This window comes from Boeremia exigua (assembly GCF_020726555.1).
Source record: "Boeremia exigua strain MPI-SDFR-AT-0100 chromosome Unknown C7974scaffold_11, whole genome shotgun sequence".
Classification (NCBI taxonomy): domain Eukaryota; kingdom Fungi; phylum Ascomycota; class Dothideomycetes; order Pleosporales; family Didymellaceae; genus Boeremia; species Boeremia exigua.
In genome coordinates, this window is record NW_025763528.1 from 139,280 (window position 1) to 155,955 (window position 16,676).

The 16,676-nt window shown below is 54.8% G+C and overlaps 7 protein-coding genes across 7 annotated transcripts; 5 read left to right on the top strand and 2 right to left on the bottom strand.

The window, feature by feature from the left end:
* Positions 1-705: 705 nt before the first annotated feature.
* Positions 706-2,066, top strand: C7974DRAFT_318939 (DnaJ domain-containing protein; the record flags this gene model as incomplete). Its single annotated transcript, XM_046138680.1, has 2 exons — positions 706-855; positions 903-2,066. The coding sequence occupies 2 exons, from the start codon at positions 706-708 to the stop codon at positions 2,064-2,066; spliced, it is 1,314 nt and encodes a 437-aa protein (XP_045993088.1).
* Positions 2,067-2,461: 395 nt separating this feature from the next.
* On the top strand, positions 2,462-4,356 carry C7974DRAFT_41809 (uncharacterized protein). The gene is made up of 3 exons (XM_046144130.1): positions 2,462-2,785; positions 2,953-3,346; positions 3,393-4,356. Exons 1-3 carry the CDS (start codon positions 2,568-2,570, stop codon positions 4,149-4,151), a joined length of 1,371 nt encoding a protein of 456 aa, XP_045993089.1. The 5' UTR covers positions 2,462-2,567; the 3' UTR covers positions 4,152-4,356.
* Positions 4,357-4,391: 35 nt separating this feature from the next.
* C7974DRAFT_365523 (Abscisic acid G-protein coupled receptor-domain-containing protein) lies at positions 4,392-6,228 on the top strand (the record flags this gene model as incomplete). Its single annotated transcript, XM_046139830.1, has 2 exons — positions 4,392-5,301; positions 5,350-6,228. Exons 1-2 carry the CDS (start codon positions 4,579-4,581, stop codon positions 6,226-6,228), a joined length of 1,602 nt encoding a protein of 533 aa, XP_045993090.1. The 5' UTR covers positions 4,392-4,578.
* Positions 6,229-7,226: 998 nt separating this feature from the next.
* On the top strand, positions 7,227-8,089 carry C7974DRAFT_379223 (uncharacterized protein; the record flags this gene model as incomplete). The annotated part of the gene is made up of 3 exons (XM_046140451.1): positions 7,227-7,419; positions 7,711-7,764; positions 7,839-8,089. 3 exons carry the CDS (start codon positions 7,227-7,229, stop codon positions 8,087-8,089), a joined length of 498 nt encoding a protein of 165 aa, XP_045993091.1.
* Positions 8,090-9,956: 1,867 nt separating this feature from the next.
* On the bottom strand, positions 9,957-11,191 carry C7974DRAFT_474816 (uncharacterized protein). The gene has a single exon (XM_046146618.1). It carries the CDS (start codon positions 11,072-11,074, stop codon positions 10,064-10,066), a length of 1,011 nt encoding a protein of 336 aa, XP_045993092.1. The 5' UTR covers positions 11,075-11,191; the 3' UTR covers positions 9,957-10,063.
* A 371-nt stretch (positions 11,192-11,562) lies between these two features.
* C7974DRAFT_441871 (uncharacterized protein) lies at positions 11,563-12,606 on the bottom strand (the record flags this gene model as incomplete). Its single annotated transcript, XM_046145384.1, has 1 exon — positions 11,563-12,606. The coding sequence occupies one exon, from the start codon at positions 12,604-12,606 to the stop codon at positions 11,677-11,679; it is 930 nt and encodes a 309-aa protein (XP_045993093.1). The 3' UTR covers positions 11,563-11,676.
* Positions 12,607-15,069: 2,463 nt separating this feature from the next.
* Positions 15,070-16,103, top strand: C7974DRAFT_416442 (uncharacterized protein; the record flags this gene model as incomplete). The annotated part of the gene is made up of 6 exons (XM_046143981.1): positions 15,070-15,250; positions 15,305-15,476; positions 15,526-15,662; positions 15,715-15,769; positions 15,821-15,886; positions 15,938-16,103. The coding sequence occupies 6 exons, from the start codon at positions 15,070-15,072 to the stop codon at positions 16,101-16,103; spliced, it is 777 nt and encodes a 258-aa protein (XP_045993094.1).
* Between the last annotated feature and the right edge of the window lie 573 nt (positions 16,104-16,676).

Consider the following 16,676-nt stretch of genomic DNA (forward strand, 5'->3'; position numbering starts at 1 on the left):
GTCTGCACTTCTGGGGGGATCTCGGGCGGCTTGTCGGGCTTCGCGTCGGCGTCGGCGGGCGTCTCGCTGTCCTTTGTGTCGCTGCCATCTTCGGCTGGCGCGGGTGCGTCGGCGGCGGGCGCCTTCTCCTTGGGCTTCGGCGTGCCTGTGCGACTCGGCTGCTCGTCGCCCTCGCCTATGACAAACTCGGGGTCGAACTCGGACGGATCGGGGCCTCTCCCCGTGGGCGGCGCTGCCTTGTCTCCATCCTTGCCCTTGGCCGCGGGCCGCTTCGACGGCGAGAGGTTGCGCGAGCTCGAGCGCCGCGGGGCGCCGGCGCGCGGGGGCACCGAGGGCGTGGTGCGCTGCTTTGCCTGCTCCTCCGCGATGCGTGCGTCAATGGCACCGCGGATGCGCTGGGCGGTCAGCGCTGCAATGCACGGGCAAGGGCGGAGCGTACCTGGAAGCCCTGAAACATGCTGGAGTGTGCGATGCGCGAGTGTCAATAGGCAGTGCGGCTACGCGTCCATGCTATGCGGCCATCTGCGCGGTGTGTGCGGTATGTACCGTGGGAGTACACCTAGACTGACACAGTAGGAACATTGAACCCCGGACGGGAGTCGGCAGACAGGGGTCTGCTCGGCTGGAGGCGCTAGCTGTGGCCGCTGAAAAGTTGTATTTCGAGCGGGCAGCATGCGTCCCCACCAGCACATCCGCACCGCAACCATGGCCAACGTCGAGATCAGCCTGCCGCTGCCCGTCCTGCCCGAGGGCTGGGCCGGCGAGAAGGACTTCAAGCCCGCCGGCTCGCTGAGCAAGGCCAACGACCGCAAGATCGAGCCCGTCGGCCCGCACTTCCTGGCCTACGCCCGCCGCGTACGTCGTGCCCATTGCTGTCGTATGTTCTGTGCTAATTTATCCAGGTCCGCCACAAGCGCACCTTCTCCGAGGACGAGCGCATCCAGGCACAGGCCAACGTCAAGAGCGTCGAGGAGGACGACCCCGACGACATCGACGAGCCCGAGGACCCGCAGATGCTGCTGCGCGAGGCCAAGGACTGGAAGGCCCAGGACCACTACGCCGTGCTCGGCATAACCCGCTACCGCTGGAAGGCCACGCCCGAGCAGATCAAGCGCGCCCACCGCCGCAAGGTCCTCAAGCACCACCCCGACAAGCGCGCGGCTGCCGGCGGCACCGAGGACGACCAGTTCTTCAAGTGCATCCAGAAGGCCCACGAGGTGCTGTCCGACCCCGTCCGCCGCCGCCAGTTCGACTCGGTTGACGAGGCCGCCGAGGTCGACCCGCCGTCCAAGAAGGACACCCAGAAGGGCAACTTCTACAAGCTGTGGGGCAAAGTCTTCGAGGCCGAGGGCCGCTTCTCCACCAAGCAGCCCGTGCCCAAGCTCGGCAACGCGAAGAGCACCAAGGAGGACGTCGAGCACTTCTACAACTTCTGGTACAACTTTGACAGCTGGCGCTCCTTCGAGTACCTCGACGAGGACGTGCCCGACGACGGCGAGAGCCGCGACCAGAAGCGCCACGTCGAGCGCAAGAACAACGCTGCCCGCAAGAAGAAGAAGACCGAGGACACCGCCCGCCTCAGGCACCTGGTCGACGACGCCCTGGCCCTCGACGAGCGCATCAAGCTGTTCCGCCAGGCCGAGCACGCCGAGAAGAACAAGCGCCGCTTCGCAAAGGAGGCCGAGCAGAAGCGCCTCGCCGAGGAGGCCGCAAAGGCCAAGGAGGAGGAGGCCAGGCTTGCAAAGGAGGCCGAGGAGGCTGAAAAGGCTGCAAAGGTCGACAACAAGAAGGCCAAGGAGGCCGCGAAGAACGCTGCTAAGAAGAACAAGCGTGTCGTCCGCGGTGCCGTCAAGGACGCCAACTACTTCCACGCTGCCGGCGACGCCCCGGCCTCCCAGGTCGAGGCTGCGTTGAACGAGGTCGACGCTATCATCGCCAAGATCGACAACACTGAGCTGGCCACGCTTGCCGGCAAGCTCAACGGCGAGAAGGACGCCGGCAAGATCAAGGCCATCTTCAAGGCCGAGGACGAGCGTCTCGGTCTGTCGTCCAAGTCCCTGGCTTAGGATAGCTGACGTTATGACTGTTATTTAGATAGACATCTAGACTTGTGCGTTGCGGCAGTAACTGCATCTATTCACGATTCATGATTTTTGACTGTCTTGCACGTGAACGTGACGTTGAGCTCCAGCTTTCAGGTCGCCCCACCTGGACCCTCCGCGGGCTCCAGACGCCGGTACCAGCGGTACCAGCACGTAAACCCAAGGCGCGACTGCACAGCCAAGCGCCACCCATCGCATCAGGCCCTACCCACGAGTATCTAGCACCGTCACACCCGTCTTCAATTGCATTCATTCAACCTGCCATCTCGCTGCCCTCGCGTGTCTCACCGTGTACCCCACCTCCGCCGTTTCTGCTCCCCCGCCTCGCCAAGCGGTGAACCGATCGCAGTCGCAAGCTACCCCAACCCGTAAAGGCCCGCCTTGCTAGCAGAGCCCTTGCGAGCGCTTCCGAGGACTGCCTCTCACGCTCGCACCTATTCGATCGTACGACCGGTGCCTGCCAGCATGAGCACATCGCCCAAGAACCGCGCCGGTCGCAATGCGTCACCGACGGTCCGCCAGGTTGCGAGTCCTCTGATGCTGCCTACTCGGGCAGGATCGCTGTCGCACGAGGAGCCGCGTCGGTCGTCTATCCAGTTTCTTGCGCATAGGAACTCATCTTTACCAAGAGGGAGCCCGAAGCCGAAACAGCGACGGCGGCTGTCCTCACCACCGCCCCCTCCGTAAGTCAGCAGCTCATAGACACCCCGTAGATGCCGCACGATGTACAAGCGCCTTGCAAGCCTCTGGCTCTATCTAATATCGCCCATGTCTGCCTCGATTCCTAGAATGTGCAACAGCTTCCACAGCTACAAGTGATGCTACATAGGTCCATACTAATGCGCTCCAGGAACTTCCAGCCCCGCGTCTCGTTCGACACATTCGACAAGCCAGCCGACTTCATCGAGGAGAGCTCTTTCACTTTAATAGCCAAGCACAAGGACTACGAGTACACCAAGCGGTCCAGAACGTTTCTGTGTGGTTTTGACGAGAACGAGTACTCAACATATGCGCTTCAATGGCTGATCGACGAGCTGGTCGACGACGGCGACGAGATTGTTTGTCTGAGGGTTGTCGAGAAGGAGGACACCATAGCAGGTGACCGCAGTGTGGAGACTGGAAGGTACAAGCGGGAGGCAGACGCGACAATGCAGGACATCCAGGCTCGCAATCGCGAAAACAAAGCGATCAATCTCATCCTGGAATTCTCCGTGGGCAAAGTGAACAAGGTCATTGACGACATGGTCAGTCTTCTGGTTTTCTAAACTATCCATCGCTAACCGCATACAGATCAACCTCTATGAGCCTGCAATCCTTGTTGTGGGGACAAGAGGCAAGAGCCTGGGTGGTTTCCAGGGTCTGCTCCCGGGAAGTGTATCCAAGTATTGCCTGCAGCATTCGCCGGTGCCCGTCATTGTCGTGCGCCCGTCATCCAAACGTGACAAGGCACGCAGCAAGCGTGCGAATGATCCCAACCGACTCGGCTACCAGGAAATGCTGGCCAAGAGCGAAAGTCTGCTTGATGTTACCACAAGCCCTGCCCCGAGTCCTCGCGGCAGCTTCATCGCGACCGACGATCAGGCTGCTGCGGTCAAGGCATCGCTCCAAGCCCAGGCTACGCAGTACACCCAGCGCGCTGAACCTTCACCACTGGCACAGGTACACCATGCAGAAGAGAGCGAAGACGAGAAGGATCTGCGCAGTCCAGGATCACTACTCAAGAGTCCCGAGCTCCAGAATCTCGAAAGTCCAGACATGAGCAGCGACTCGAGCAGCGACGATGAGGACAGAACAGGCGGCGTGTCGACGCGGAAGAGTAATTTTGAGTCGGACGAGGCAATAAGCGGGACAACCGACACCGCTACCGAAGCATCAGACACGCAGCCCTACGAGCCGATCCAGTTCCAGCCCATCCCGCCCGCGTCGGCAGCAGAGCTGGCGGCGGCCCGGGCAGCTGCCAACGAACTCGAGGCGGCATACACGCCCCCGGAAAAGAAGACAAAGGCGGATCACAAGTCAGCAGCACAGCGAATCATGGAGGGCATTTGAGCGGATGGGTACTAAAAATATAATTGGTTGGCGAGCAAGATACCATACTCGACGAACAGCACGACTGAATAGTATCATCTCATCATTTGAAAACACCACTCAAGGAATAGATAGTTCATGCTCATCAATGGTTGTCGTCGTATCGATATCGGCTGCACGTGCCTTGCCGCATGATCCCTGTCCGCTCAACGAGATGACGTTTGGCGGTTCTAGCGGCGTTTGAACACGCGTTCCTGGTCGCGATTGCCTTCGAGGTACTCTATTCTGAACAGCAGACATCCGCTTCACCTTGAGGGCACGCCTTTCATATTCATGCATCCCAACGACTGAGACCCGTTCTGAGTCCTATGGACGTACAAGCCACGTCTTCGAACACAAGTAGAGTAGACCGCGCCCACACCATCCGCACCCAACCACCGCTTTCCCTATGATTTCGCTGGAGGACGACTGCAATGAGTGCGTGCCGGAGTACCTGGTCCAGCGCGGGCCCGTGAAGACCATCATCTCCGCGCTGCCCTTCCTGCTGACCTTCCTGGTCGTGGCGCTTGGAGTCTCCCCGAAGCTGTTTCCCGTTCTCTCCAACCAGCCCGACCGCAAGGCACACCACAGCGATGCGCGCCTACCTGGATCGCCGCCGCGCGAACGCGCATCGCTGCTGAAGAGTTTGAGACTCGATGCGCGTGCTCTCGCAGCCGTCATCTTTTCAACCAACATCGCGCTCTCCGCCGTCCTGGCGGAGCTCATCTTCTGCGAAATCACGAGCACTGGGAACCGCTCGACGCGCACTCTGGCACTCAAGTTCACGCTCCCGTCGCTGCTGTTTCTCCTCGTTGTCGCGACGCCCGCGCTGGTGATCCACTCGGTCGTCTCTGGGGCGGGGTGGAGCACGGGAGGCGCGCAAAGCGGCCAGCGCAAGGTCGCGTGGATCCTGGAGTTTTGCGGCCTGGCGATATGGCTCGCAGGCTTCTGGTACCTCGGTAGCGGGCTGCTGGGCACGTACCTGCACGAGGAGTCGTATGTGCACGATCACACGTTCAGCGAAGGCTGCTTGGAGAGGATTGGCGTCATCGGCATCAGCATGATGGCTTCGCTCACTGGGTTTGCTGCTGTGTCGTCGCTGTGGCAGACCTTTGGCGTTAGATACCGCCCGGTAAGCACAACACTGTCACAACTAGGTTTCTTGTACTAATACACACAGGTGTCGGAAGCAGATATTGCCCGCAAAGAAGCCGGCATCCAGGCCACGAACGATATGCTGCTCGCCAAAGGATCGCGTCTGCGTGCCGTCGAGCGCAAGCTCAGCGACCACCCGCAAGAGGGCCTCATGGGCCGCGTTGTCGGCACCTTCCGCGGCAACCCCGACGTCCAAGAACGCAACATGCTGCGCCTCGAAATCCAAGGCCTCGAAACTATGCGGCACACGCTGCAAAGCTCGTCCTCCATCCTCCACAACCGGCGCCAGACCCAGCTCCGCGCGCACACCGCCCACGGCCGCCTCCTCAACGCCTTCTCCTTCGTCTTCGCCCTCTACTGCGCCTACCGTATCCTCGCCACCAGCGTCACAACCCTGCGCCGCTTCTCCGCCCCGAGCACCTCCTTCGCCGCCTCAGACCCCATCAACACCTCCCTCGCGCTGCTCGCGAAACACTGGGACCCCTCCCTCGACCGCGCCGCCTGGAGCCGCTCCATCTCGTTCCTGCTCTCCGGCGTCATCCTGCTGCTCTCCTTCAACGCCGTCCTGCAGACCTTCTACCTCTTCAGCCGCGCCGCGCCGGGCGTCCTGCACCACGCGCAAGCCAACTTCGCGCTGCTGATTAGCCAGATCGCGGCGACCTACGTCATCAGCTCCGCGCTGCTGCTGCGCAGCAATTTGCCCGTCGAAATGAAGTCTGCGGTTAGCGATGCGTTGGGGGCTCCGCTGGAACCGCGGTTCACGGAGCGCTGGTTCGAAGGGTGGTTTTTGGCGGCGAGTGCGGCGACGGCGGTGGGGTTGTGGGCTGGCAAGAGGATTCGCGGGGCTGAGTGGGATGAGGATGGTGAGGGGGGCGCGGATGTCGAGTTGGGGAAGCGGTGTTGAGGGCCGGTGGGGATGGGGGTGGGATGCTTGTGGGTGGCGTGGTGTTGGGTAGCTGTATAGCTTGGAGGGTATACTTAATTGATGTCGCTGTACGACGTCCTTTCACACTCTGAGAGACTGTCGCCTCTTGCTTGTAGACAGCCAGTAGATTATCCTCTGTGGATTCTGTTGCTACCTGCACAAGCCTGCAATTTGCATGTATCTGCTTCCTACTGCCCTACATGTATCCATCTTATCCCACTGATCCGAGTGCACACATCCACCACCCTCCCCGTCCATCCCATAGATTGAAAGCCCATGGCAAAACACGCTTGCGAACACCACCATCCTCCCCTCCCCGTAGCAAAAGATCCCGTCGAATACACCTGCAACATTCTCACCTCTATCACATCACTCGGACAATCACCGACCGCGGCTCAATTCGGAGCGGCGTGCATCTCCATGCCCCAAACCGCGCTGGCGCGATTGATCAGCATGCATGCTAATCCGACAAACGCAGCCAAACTGGTATGGGCGCGGCATGGGAAAGTGGCGCAATCTCATCGAGTGGCGAGATGCGATTGAGTGGCGGGATAGTTACGTTGAGTGGAGCAGTCGTCGCTGAGTGGAGCGAGGACTGTTGGGTGGAGCTGCGTCGTTGCCTTACGTCGTTGTTATGCAACTGCGTGACGTCACGGTAGCGGGGGCAGGTGGGAGCTCAAAAGCGACGCGGGGCGCGTGCAAAACACCGTTGTTTCTTCAATCATCGCACAAACAACACAATAACAACTGAACGGTATGCTGGGCGTGCCATTGCGGCGGCGTTGTTGCTAACATCCCGCAGACTCCTTCACCGCACCACACGAACCACGTAATCCACCACGTAAACCAACACAACACTACGTACGTCCCCTTCAAGAACCCTCCTTTCACCCTCCATCCACCCATCCACCCATCCACCCATCCACCCCCCCCCCCCCCCCCCTACATCTATTCCCGGCTAACAACTCCAAGTCAAAATGTCCGCACCCAACCAAGGCCGCCAGTCCCCCGAGCCCGCCCGCCAGTCGGACGCCCAGCAGGGCACGCACGCGCAGCAGCCCAACCAGCAGGGCGGCGAGAGCGAGACGAAGCAGAAGTCCGAGGGCCAGAAGGAGGGGCTGCCGTCCAACCCGACGCATGTGCTGGCGGGGCATAGCGAGGAGGTTACTAGTAAGAAATAGAGAGGGATGATGAGAGAAGGATGGTGAGAGATGGGAGATGGTGAGAGATGGTGTCTCCGGATGATAGCTTAGGTCGACATGAACAGACCAGAGATTACAGACCAGAGATTAGGAGTAGGTGAAATGAATACCTACATGCTCTGATATCGCGGGTGCGTGTAGTTGGTGATGCGTTGTATGGTGTGTGCGAAGTAGTGCCCTCCTATCTCCTCTTCTCTCTACTGACTCCCGCCTCGCAGTATCCCCTTGCCCTCCATTCCACACCCACCACTCCCCGTAGCCTGCGTACGAATCCACGGCTTCACTCACGTGCCCGTCAACTTCCACCGCTTTGGTACGTTCCACGCCGCACCCGCTGCAGCGTGGCCCGCGAAGTCGACATAGATACACAGCTATACAGCTACACAGATACGCACCGCACCGTGCCCCCAGCGCTCGCCGCCGGGCCACACGTCATATTACACAGCACACAGCACAGCACGCAGACGCAGAAGCAGATGCAGACGCAGAAGCCCATCTCAACGCTCCTCATCGCTCTTCACACGCAGTCGAGCTATGCTCGCCGCGTCACTGGGAGACATATCATGCACAGCGTGGGCGTGGGCGTGGGCGTGGGGGATACGCTACAGCACCGTGGAACACAGCTCGTGTGGACGTGAGCGGGACTGCACGGTGCGTGGACGGCGTAGTGTGGATGGCGTACGGCAGCGGCAGGTGCGGCGGATGCGAGAGGGCTGGGTACCTAGGGGCTGGGAGATGTACTCTGGTGTCTGCGGTGTAGCGAGATCGTCACACGGGGGGGATGGCGGCGGGACGGATACCGTGCTTGTATGTTTGCGTTGGTGGCTAAGTCATGGGAGTCCCGAGCTGGAAAGGAGGACGCGGTTTGACAGCGGCGTTGCTAAACATACACTTTCAGAGATTTACAACTAGAGAACATGCCAAATGGGGAGGTAGGAAGGAAGTCATGAATGGACTTACGGCATTGGCGAATAGTAAACCAGCCATAACCAGCTTTACGACCGTTTCCGCAGGTGCTTTCAAGGCCCCTTTCACATCAATGCTAGCGTTGTTGTAGAGGTGACAAAGGGTTTGAAAGATCGAGCTGCGATTATTGAGCTGCTCAGTCGGCATTGACGTCTCATGCACCAAGCAAGGTTTCTTGGATTCTTCTTTGTAATCAGCACGTAACCTACCAAAAGACACACTTGTTCCCTACTTCAGCTTCCTGCAGGCTAAAGCCCACAATCTATTTAATGGTTGCTTGTTGCTATGCTGTACTCTCGCTTAGGAATCCAACACGAGAGTGCAAGCTAAGTTCAGTCAAGTGGCGGCGTTGAACTTTCTTCAATAATCCCCGGGTTCACAACGCTCTATCTTAGCTAGTAATCCCACTCTAAGAAAAAGGCTTCTCGTGTGCCCTTAAACATAAGAAGATCCCATTCTCTAGTAGGTAGTGGCTCCCAACGTTTATGTATAGCAGGCTGTGTTAGGGCTACCTCCTAGGTAGCATAAAAATACTATGTTTTGCAACTAAAAACACTGTAGCCAGAGGATGTTTTATACTACTATAAAGAGAGAGCATTTAATACTATAGTTACGAGAGTAATTATTACTATATACATTAATATATTACTACTAGGAACAAACCTCACTGCAAGCAAGATAAAGAGCGAGATCGAGAGCGAATGCGAAAGCGGAACGAGACCGAAGCCGAAAAGTGGATCTAGACTTTAACGTCAGCCAAGCACGCTTTTCAAAAATTACAGCACTCTGTTCATTAAAGAGTTTTACAGTTAACCTAGTAGTCGTAGCAGCTCCGGACTTACAAAGTAGACTAAGTGCTCCTTAACAGTACAGTAGTTTTAAGTGTGAAGGTGTTCAGGTAATCTTTGCAGTACGCCGTTTCACGTCCTAACAGTAATCGCGCCTACTGAAGCACTTTCTAGCTTATGCTCGGGGATTGCTTATCACCGCCGAGGCTAAGTACTAGGCGGTATATTATTCAGATTAAATGAACCCACTTTCGTTATGACGCACCTATTCATGGCTACGTTCTGGGCTAGCGTCACCATATCTGCCTGTCATCAAGATTCTCGAAAATATATCAAGACCTGCACATCAGTCTACGATACGCCATGGCTGCCCTTGGAGCGGCACTGCTCGCCCACCATACTTCTACTTTTCCCTCCCTGTACCTTGGCGCTGGGTTGGATCAACGACGCTTTATTTGCTTCTCGCCGCTTGGTAGAAAATGATCTGGTACTGAGGAGAAGTTCCACTGATCTAGCGTCGTCTGTAGCAGGTTTCAGGGTCAATTGTACAAGGACTGTCTGTCATCTCAATTGGAGAGCCACAGAGGTTGGAAATTGCCTATGAGGGCTTCCGCCACACGTCCTCGAGAGGTCCGCTCTGGAACCAAGGACCGCTTAGGCAAACGCAAGGACTAGGAATTCTTGGGTTTGCTAAGAATGCCGGACTATCCTATCGAGTGGAATCATTCAATATATATCTACCTAAGCACAAGTGACTGACACTTTCTAGGGTCTTAGGATAATTCTATTTATACGCTGGCCAGACTGGTATGGAACAGCTCTCAAAAAATTACTAAACAGCTCTTTCTGAATGCAGCCCTAGAATGTGTCCAATTTAACTTCGATGACACGCCCCTCAACAGCAGTCGAGTTTGCGTCTAGTCTAGCACCAGTAACGTACATAGAATCCCAGTTTGAGCACGACTGTCCCAGCGCCGCAGAACTCGTAGCTGCAAGCAAGGTATCATTGAATCTGACACGGCTTGTCCTGGCGAGGATATCCACTTCTATCAGCACAAACACGCCGTTCTCGGTGATCCAAGCTGTCTGCCCGTCCCGAGAAAGAACGAAGTCGTCTGCGAATTCTAGAGTGCCGTTGACGATGATGTCTGCCGGACCTGTAGCCGCGCCAGATGAGAGCGAGATTGGTATCCTGGCGAAATGGCCCTGGTCAAGGCTGGTGTAGAATAACTGGTCTCCCCACGTGTGGATTCCGTTGACGCCGACATTGATGCCTTCTGATGTTGGCAGCATTGTGGGGTCTGAGATGACGACAGCGTGGTCTCCGGTGACAACGTCCAGTCGTATGATATTCCCGGCTGCTGAATCACTGATCAGGATTTGAGAGGTGTCGTTCTTCGCAATTCGGGTCATGCCGTTGAGTTGCTTAGCGTATGGAATCCGGGCCAGGAGTGAGAGCTGAGGATTAGCATGCGTGCTGCTATTGTTGCTGTCTTTTGAATCCATATCGAGTCTCCATACAGCATTTGAACCGGGAGACAGGGGATCCGCTGCAGCGACAATGAAGACGTTGTCCCGTAGCTCCATGATTCCAGTAAGCATGGTAGCGTTCGGAACCTGAGCAACAGCAGTGGGTGCCTCGGCTGTGTTGGGCGTGATAAGATAGATGAATGGGGTTGCAGTAGACGTCACGAGGATTTCGCCATTGCGTCGTACCACTAGATTCTCCAGGTTAGGAGGTCCCGGAACATCCTTATAAACTGAGATATTTGTCGAAGCATTTCGATGAATATTCTCCTTGGTAGGATAGGCAAAAGCTGGAAGCGAAAGCCAAAGAGTGCATAGAAGTGGGAAATACACTCGAAGCATGGTGAAGGAGTTGTGGACGACTGAGGTTGCTGAGGGTCTTCAATTGAGGATATGCACCTCCGTCTTTATACGACACGGATAGAATTTGCAGCCATAGCCAACTCCCTCCCAAGACACAGAAATCAGACGTCACCTAACGCTTTCTCCTTAATGCTTGATATTATGTGGAACTCGGCCCTTCTCGGCTAGCGTGACTTGGACATAAAACGGCGTTTAGCAGCAAACCCCGAAGGCTGTTGATGCGAAGAACAAGCATTTTCTGAATTGTGCGGTCTTCCTCTCGTGCCTTTTTACGGTTGGATCTGGGTATTGCAATGCCATCAGTCGCCCTCCCAGGCAAACCTTGAACTATGCCCTGACTTCCAGTGCGCGATATTCACTCACATAGACATTCGTAACACAAGCGCTGGATATTAATCTCAATCGCTCAAAGCCCCCGTTTTAGAAAGGCTGAGTTTCACTGGCAGTCAAGACGAGCTCAACGTTGAAGAACTCTTAGATGTTGTGAATTGGGTCGAGATCCCTTTCCTTTTCCAGCGATATATCAACTCTTGGCTACACACACACTTCAAATGTCTTCTATCCTCATGCTCTGTTCATCTCTATCCCTTGATAGAAAAGCTAACAGAACATTCCATTGCGAATCCGAAGCACCGAGCATACCATCCCTGTGCCCAAAAGCTCAATTCAACACAGTGCGGAGCGCCGCGCAGTAGGCTTCCATCCACACGTACACTATTTGTAAACGCGCGCACACAACGATCGACCTCCTTCTCATCAGCCACAAAGAATGGATCATCTTCGACTAATGAATACATCACCGGTGCCTTCACGAGTGGTGCCCACTTCTCCTTCCACACAGGCATCCATTCGGTTGCGAACCCGGCGATCTCTGGGATAGGACAAACCGCATTCAGGCGTTCGCTCTCATGCAGCATCTCTGGCGTGTAGGTGCCGGGCTTGAACATTACGGCATCCTTTGGTTCCACTGGACACAAGCTGTGGTTTTCGTCCACTTTAGGGTAAGACGGAGTCGTGCCCTTCATAGTCTTTGACTGGACATCGCCCATGCCGCTTGCGATAAGCCCACCAAGAGGATAAGGAGGAGTTCCGTCCTGAGCATGTAACGCGCTCACCGCGACGCCTACCATGACGCCTAAGCTGTGGGATAACAGCACGATGCAGTTACAGGCATTTGGTGCGCCGAACTCAGTCCAGAGCTGAGGGAGAATGAAGTGGTGCAGTAGCTTGGCGCTCTCATGAGTGAAGTCGGAGCCCTCCGGAATGGGCAAGACCGAACTTGTGCCACCGTAGGAGGGACGGTCGATGGAGACAAAAGGAACTCCAAAGGCTTTGCTTGCTACAGAAGCAGAATATCCTGGCAAAGCATCGAAGTACTGGTGGTCGTAGCATCCGCCATGTAGGCCTATAATCAAGGGCTTATGGAGGACCGACGACGATGAAGGAGACGGGATCGAGTGAGCACCTGTCACGGTGCCGTTATTGGCAAGGATCAATCGGAAGGGCTCCATGGTAGTTAGACGACATGGCTCGAATGGTAGCGAGATTTGCTACTTATATTCCAAAACACAAATTTCCTATGCTGAAAATGAAAGTACGGTGATTAAGCGGCAATAAAACGGCGATTAGAAGGATCTTCACTAATGTTCGAGGATATGGAGCTACCGTTCACTAGCTTCCGGTTACCGTTACATTTACCTGTAGTACGAAGTTTCTGCGTAGCGTTAATACGCAGCTATACGCTTATTAAGATAAAAATTCTAGTCTACTGAAGAAGTAGGTACAGTCTAGATTATTAGAATCCTTAAATATTTAATTTACCTACTTAAATTAAAATATTAAGAAGTTAGTACTTTAATACCATTATAGGATTAAAAGCTAGACTACCTTATTTTTTACTCTATACGTCTAGCTAACTTAAATGTAAAGGTACGTTCTACCTATCTAGATAACTAAAATTAAGCATAGACCTAGGCCTATCTAGCCTGGTGTTATGGCGTGCGGCTGCGGCGGATGCGAGGGGCTGGTAGATGTACTCTGCTGTTTGCGGCGTGGCGGAAGAGTAGGACACAGGTGAGGACAGGTCGCCGAGACAGTATGCTGCTGTCATTGCGCCGCGAAGGGTGGGGCTGAGTAGGGGCTGCGCTGGGTGGGAGGAGTGCAGGTTTGACGGGGTGGTATTGCTGCTGCCAGTGTTGACTACGCCAGAGGCCAGGAAGAACGGGAGCGAGGACGTGGGAGCTTGCCTTTGCTTGTCCGTTTACGTCTTTCTCTGCTGCAGAATCGTGGCAACGCTGACTACGACTACTGTGACGTTGGCAGGCACGCGGGCCCGAGGCAAGCTCGTGCCCTGTACCTGACTATCTGACAGGAGGGTTGCTAGGCGTGATGCTTCTCAGGCGTATCGAGATAGTGAAGCTGGCCAGTCGCGGTACTCGGACCGCGGGTCATCAAAGGTGTGCCGTTGCGGTGGAACAGCGTGTCTGTCAATGCTTGTGGACAGGCAATTGTTGCCTGTGGACGCTGCTCGCCGTTCCCGACGCTTTCTAGTATGGTAGATCCATGGTATACAACAGGTGACATGCCTGAGGCGGGATATCGTGGCCTTGCCTGGAGGCTGACCAATACTCGCGCGTAGCCTGTGGTCCAGTCTCGGTCTGGTTTGCTGAATGCAAGAGTTGTGGGATTGCCTATCAGGCTGACATGCTCTTTTCTGTAAGCATTTCGACGGAAGATTTCTTTTCCTGGTCAGCAAGCACAGAGCGCGCTTTGTAGCCAACTGAATATCTTTGAGTGGTCGCAGTAAGATATCTGATTGCCGTGGGTAGTGAGATTAGAGCAGGAGGGAAGTGCTCGTGCATGCGAGTAAGTGCGAGCACCTGAGAGTACGAGTTATGAATCTTGCAATGACGTAATATCAATCGTGATATTTCCATGCCCCTTTGATTGACTTACCAGCTAAAAGTGGCGTAGATGAGCGTCTCGTGTTAGGCTTCCGCATATGTACTGACATCTGATGTTGACAACTACAGAGAGCCCTACGAGGAGTAGTCTTACAGACCGAAGACGAGGCCTCTGGAGACGTGGCTTCAAGACTCTATGGTTTGGAGGGCACGCGAACCGGAGGTACAAGTTGAAGGATCGAATCCTCGTCAGGAGCACCTTTGACTATTGATGGACGTGCGGGATTTCAAGCCGAACTGCGAGCTTATTGGATGTGTTAGCAAGAAGGTGAGGTGCCAAGTAGCTACTCAAACGCGCCGGATGTGGCACAGTACTTCGCATTTTTTCAGGCGTGCATTAGTTGTGTCGGTGAAATACAACCCGAGGGCAATCCTCCGTGAAGCGCTGATTGCAACGTCCCAGCGTTGATGGTTCAGGTCGCTAGGTGTGGAGAGGATGTGGAGCACCGCGGAGCGAACCTGCCGTTTCCGTGTGCGGCACGCGTCGCGTCACCCTTCCGCGCCCTGCATCCTTCATTCATGCACCACTTTACACCTCCGAAGCTGCAATGACCGATAAGTCCGCTGACAAGGTCTGAGAAGTTCGACCTGCTGTTCAAGTACGAATGAACATCCTGTATGAAGAGATGCCACAGAATGAGCACCCACTGTCTCAAACAAACGTTCAGATACTTGCAACATTGTGCTTGGACCAAAGGATCTGTGTAAGCGAGCCGTGTAAATATGGGCCTTGAGGCATATACACCAGGCCCTCTAACGTTCTCTGTGCCTAACCTAGTCCATAAACATATGACATATGATGCCTGACATGCCATACCATACGGCTTGGGGCTGAAGGAAAGCAATCTCAGTCGTGTTCCTGGGAGTCAACCCAGAAATTGTAGATCCAGCTGTTTGGGACGAGCAGCACAGATGTCAATCTTGCCATTCGGCGATCTCAGGAGCTCTTCTTAATGTTGGCTGTCTTCACCTGCAGGCCCGTTCTGATGTCTTCACATGAGCAAACAGATCATGGCGAACGAGACTGTTATCGAATGTCGAGCTGAGTATGTGATTGGGACTGCCATATTCGCGTTGCGGTGGTTTGCCCGGTGGAAGACCACTGGTTTCAGAGGGTTCCTATTGGACGAACTCTTTGCCTTTTCTGCGTGGACGTTCTTCACTCTCATCTACGCGATGGTAGAGTTTCTGGGTAAGTATGAGCGTTCAAAATACCAAACGTCATCGCTAATTTGCGCTCATCTAGCCGTCGTTGGAGCACCCATAGCACTCACGCAAGAACAACGAGAAGTCTTGCCGGGTCCCATGAAGAAGTCGATGCGGGAAGGAGCCAAGGCGATGTTTGCGTCTTTCTTCTTCCTCATCATGATGGTATGGAGTCTGAAAGGATGCTTGATCATGATCTTTCTGCGCCTGACGTATACTGCCCCCTCGCGGGACCGAGTCTGCTGCTAAAACCACGTCTAGGAGGAACACACGATTGCACTCGTATGTGCTCACCGTCGCTGCTGTCTCGATTGTCTCCTGTGTGGTTGCGATCATCACGCAGTTTACACATTGTCTGCCTCTGCACCACAACTGGCAGATCCTTCCCGACCCCGGCAGTGAGTCTTTAAATGGCCTTGATCCCCTGTTTCACAGGCTAACTTGACGTAGAGGAGTGCTCGGCCGGTGTAGTGATCAATATTGTCATCGCTGTTGGAAACGTCCTGTGAGTCATGGAAGCTATGGCGACCATGTTGAATCTGACATAGCTTTCTAGTACCGATACCTTGTTATTGGTAGTACCCATCTCCGTCCTCAAAGATGTGCAGACGGCTATATGGAGGTAAGTGAAATCGAGGGACTCACTTCGGACGGTAACTGACGTCTCATACAGGAAGCTCAAGGTTGGATTCCTGCTTTCTCTCGGTATATTTGTCATGGGAATGGCGATCGCGAGGTGCATCTTGTCCATCGGCTCTTCCGTGCAGGTTGCTCTGGCATCTGTTTGGGCACAGCGCGAAGGAGTAATTTCTCCACATTCTGCTGCCTTACAAAACTAACTCATACAGATTGTATCCATTTTCGCAGTGAATGCACCGGTCATCAACGCTCTTTTTAAAGTTGAGACGTGGTCGTCGTCGAACGCTTCGTGCAGCTGCTCTCATCCATCCCGGTCCTGTCCACATCACTCGACACCTCACAACTATTCCGCCAAACGACCTGCTCATCATGGTACACACGAGACGGATTGTGAATTGAGCGAAGTCGAGACACAGAGCAAGCGAAGCACATCGGAATTGGTTAAAGGACTGAATCCAGAAGCCTCGAGAGTGTCGTGGTCGGTCTCGGTACGATCAAGACGTTGATGTTACAGCCTTGCAAGCGGTATATTAGTGATCAGCGTTCTTGGACCACAGGGACAATGATTGAAATGCATGAGAAGCACCAGTGTGTACCTTCAAACGCCTACTGTGTCTGCCTCAGATTGCCACCCGCTGCAAGACGCGGCAAACCGGACTTCACGTTGATTTTGATCAGCAAAGAAGGATTCTTTCTCACGAAATATAGCGCATGTAAATTCAAACTCAAATCCTACGCTACCCTAAAAGAATCTAGATCTCCATTACAATCAT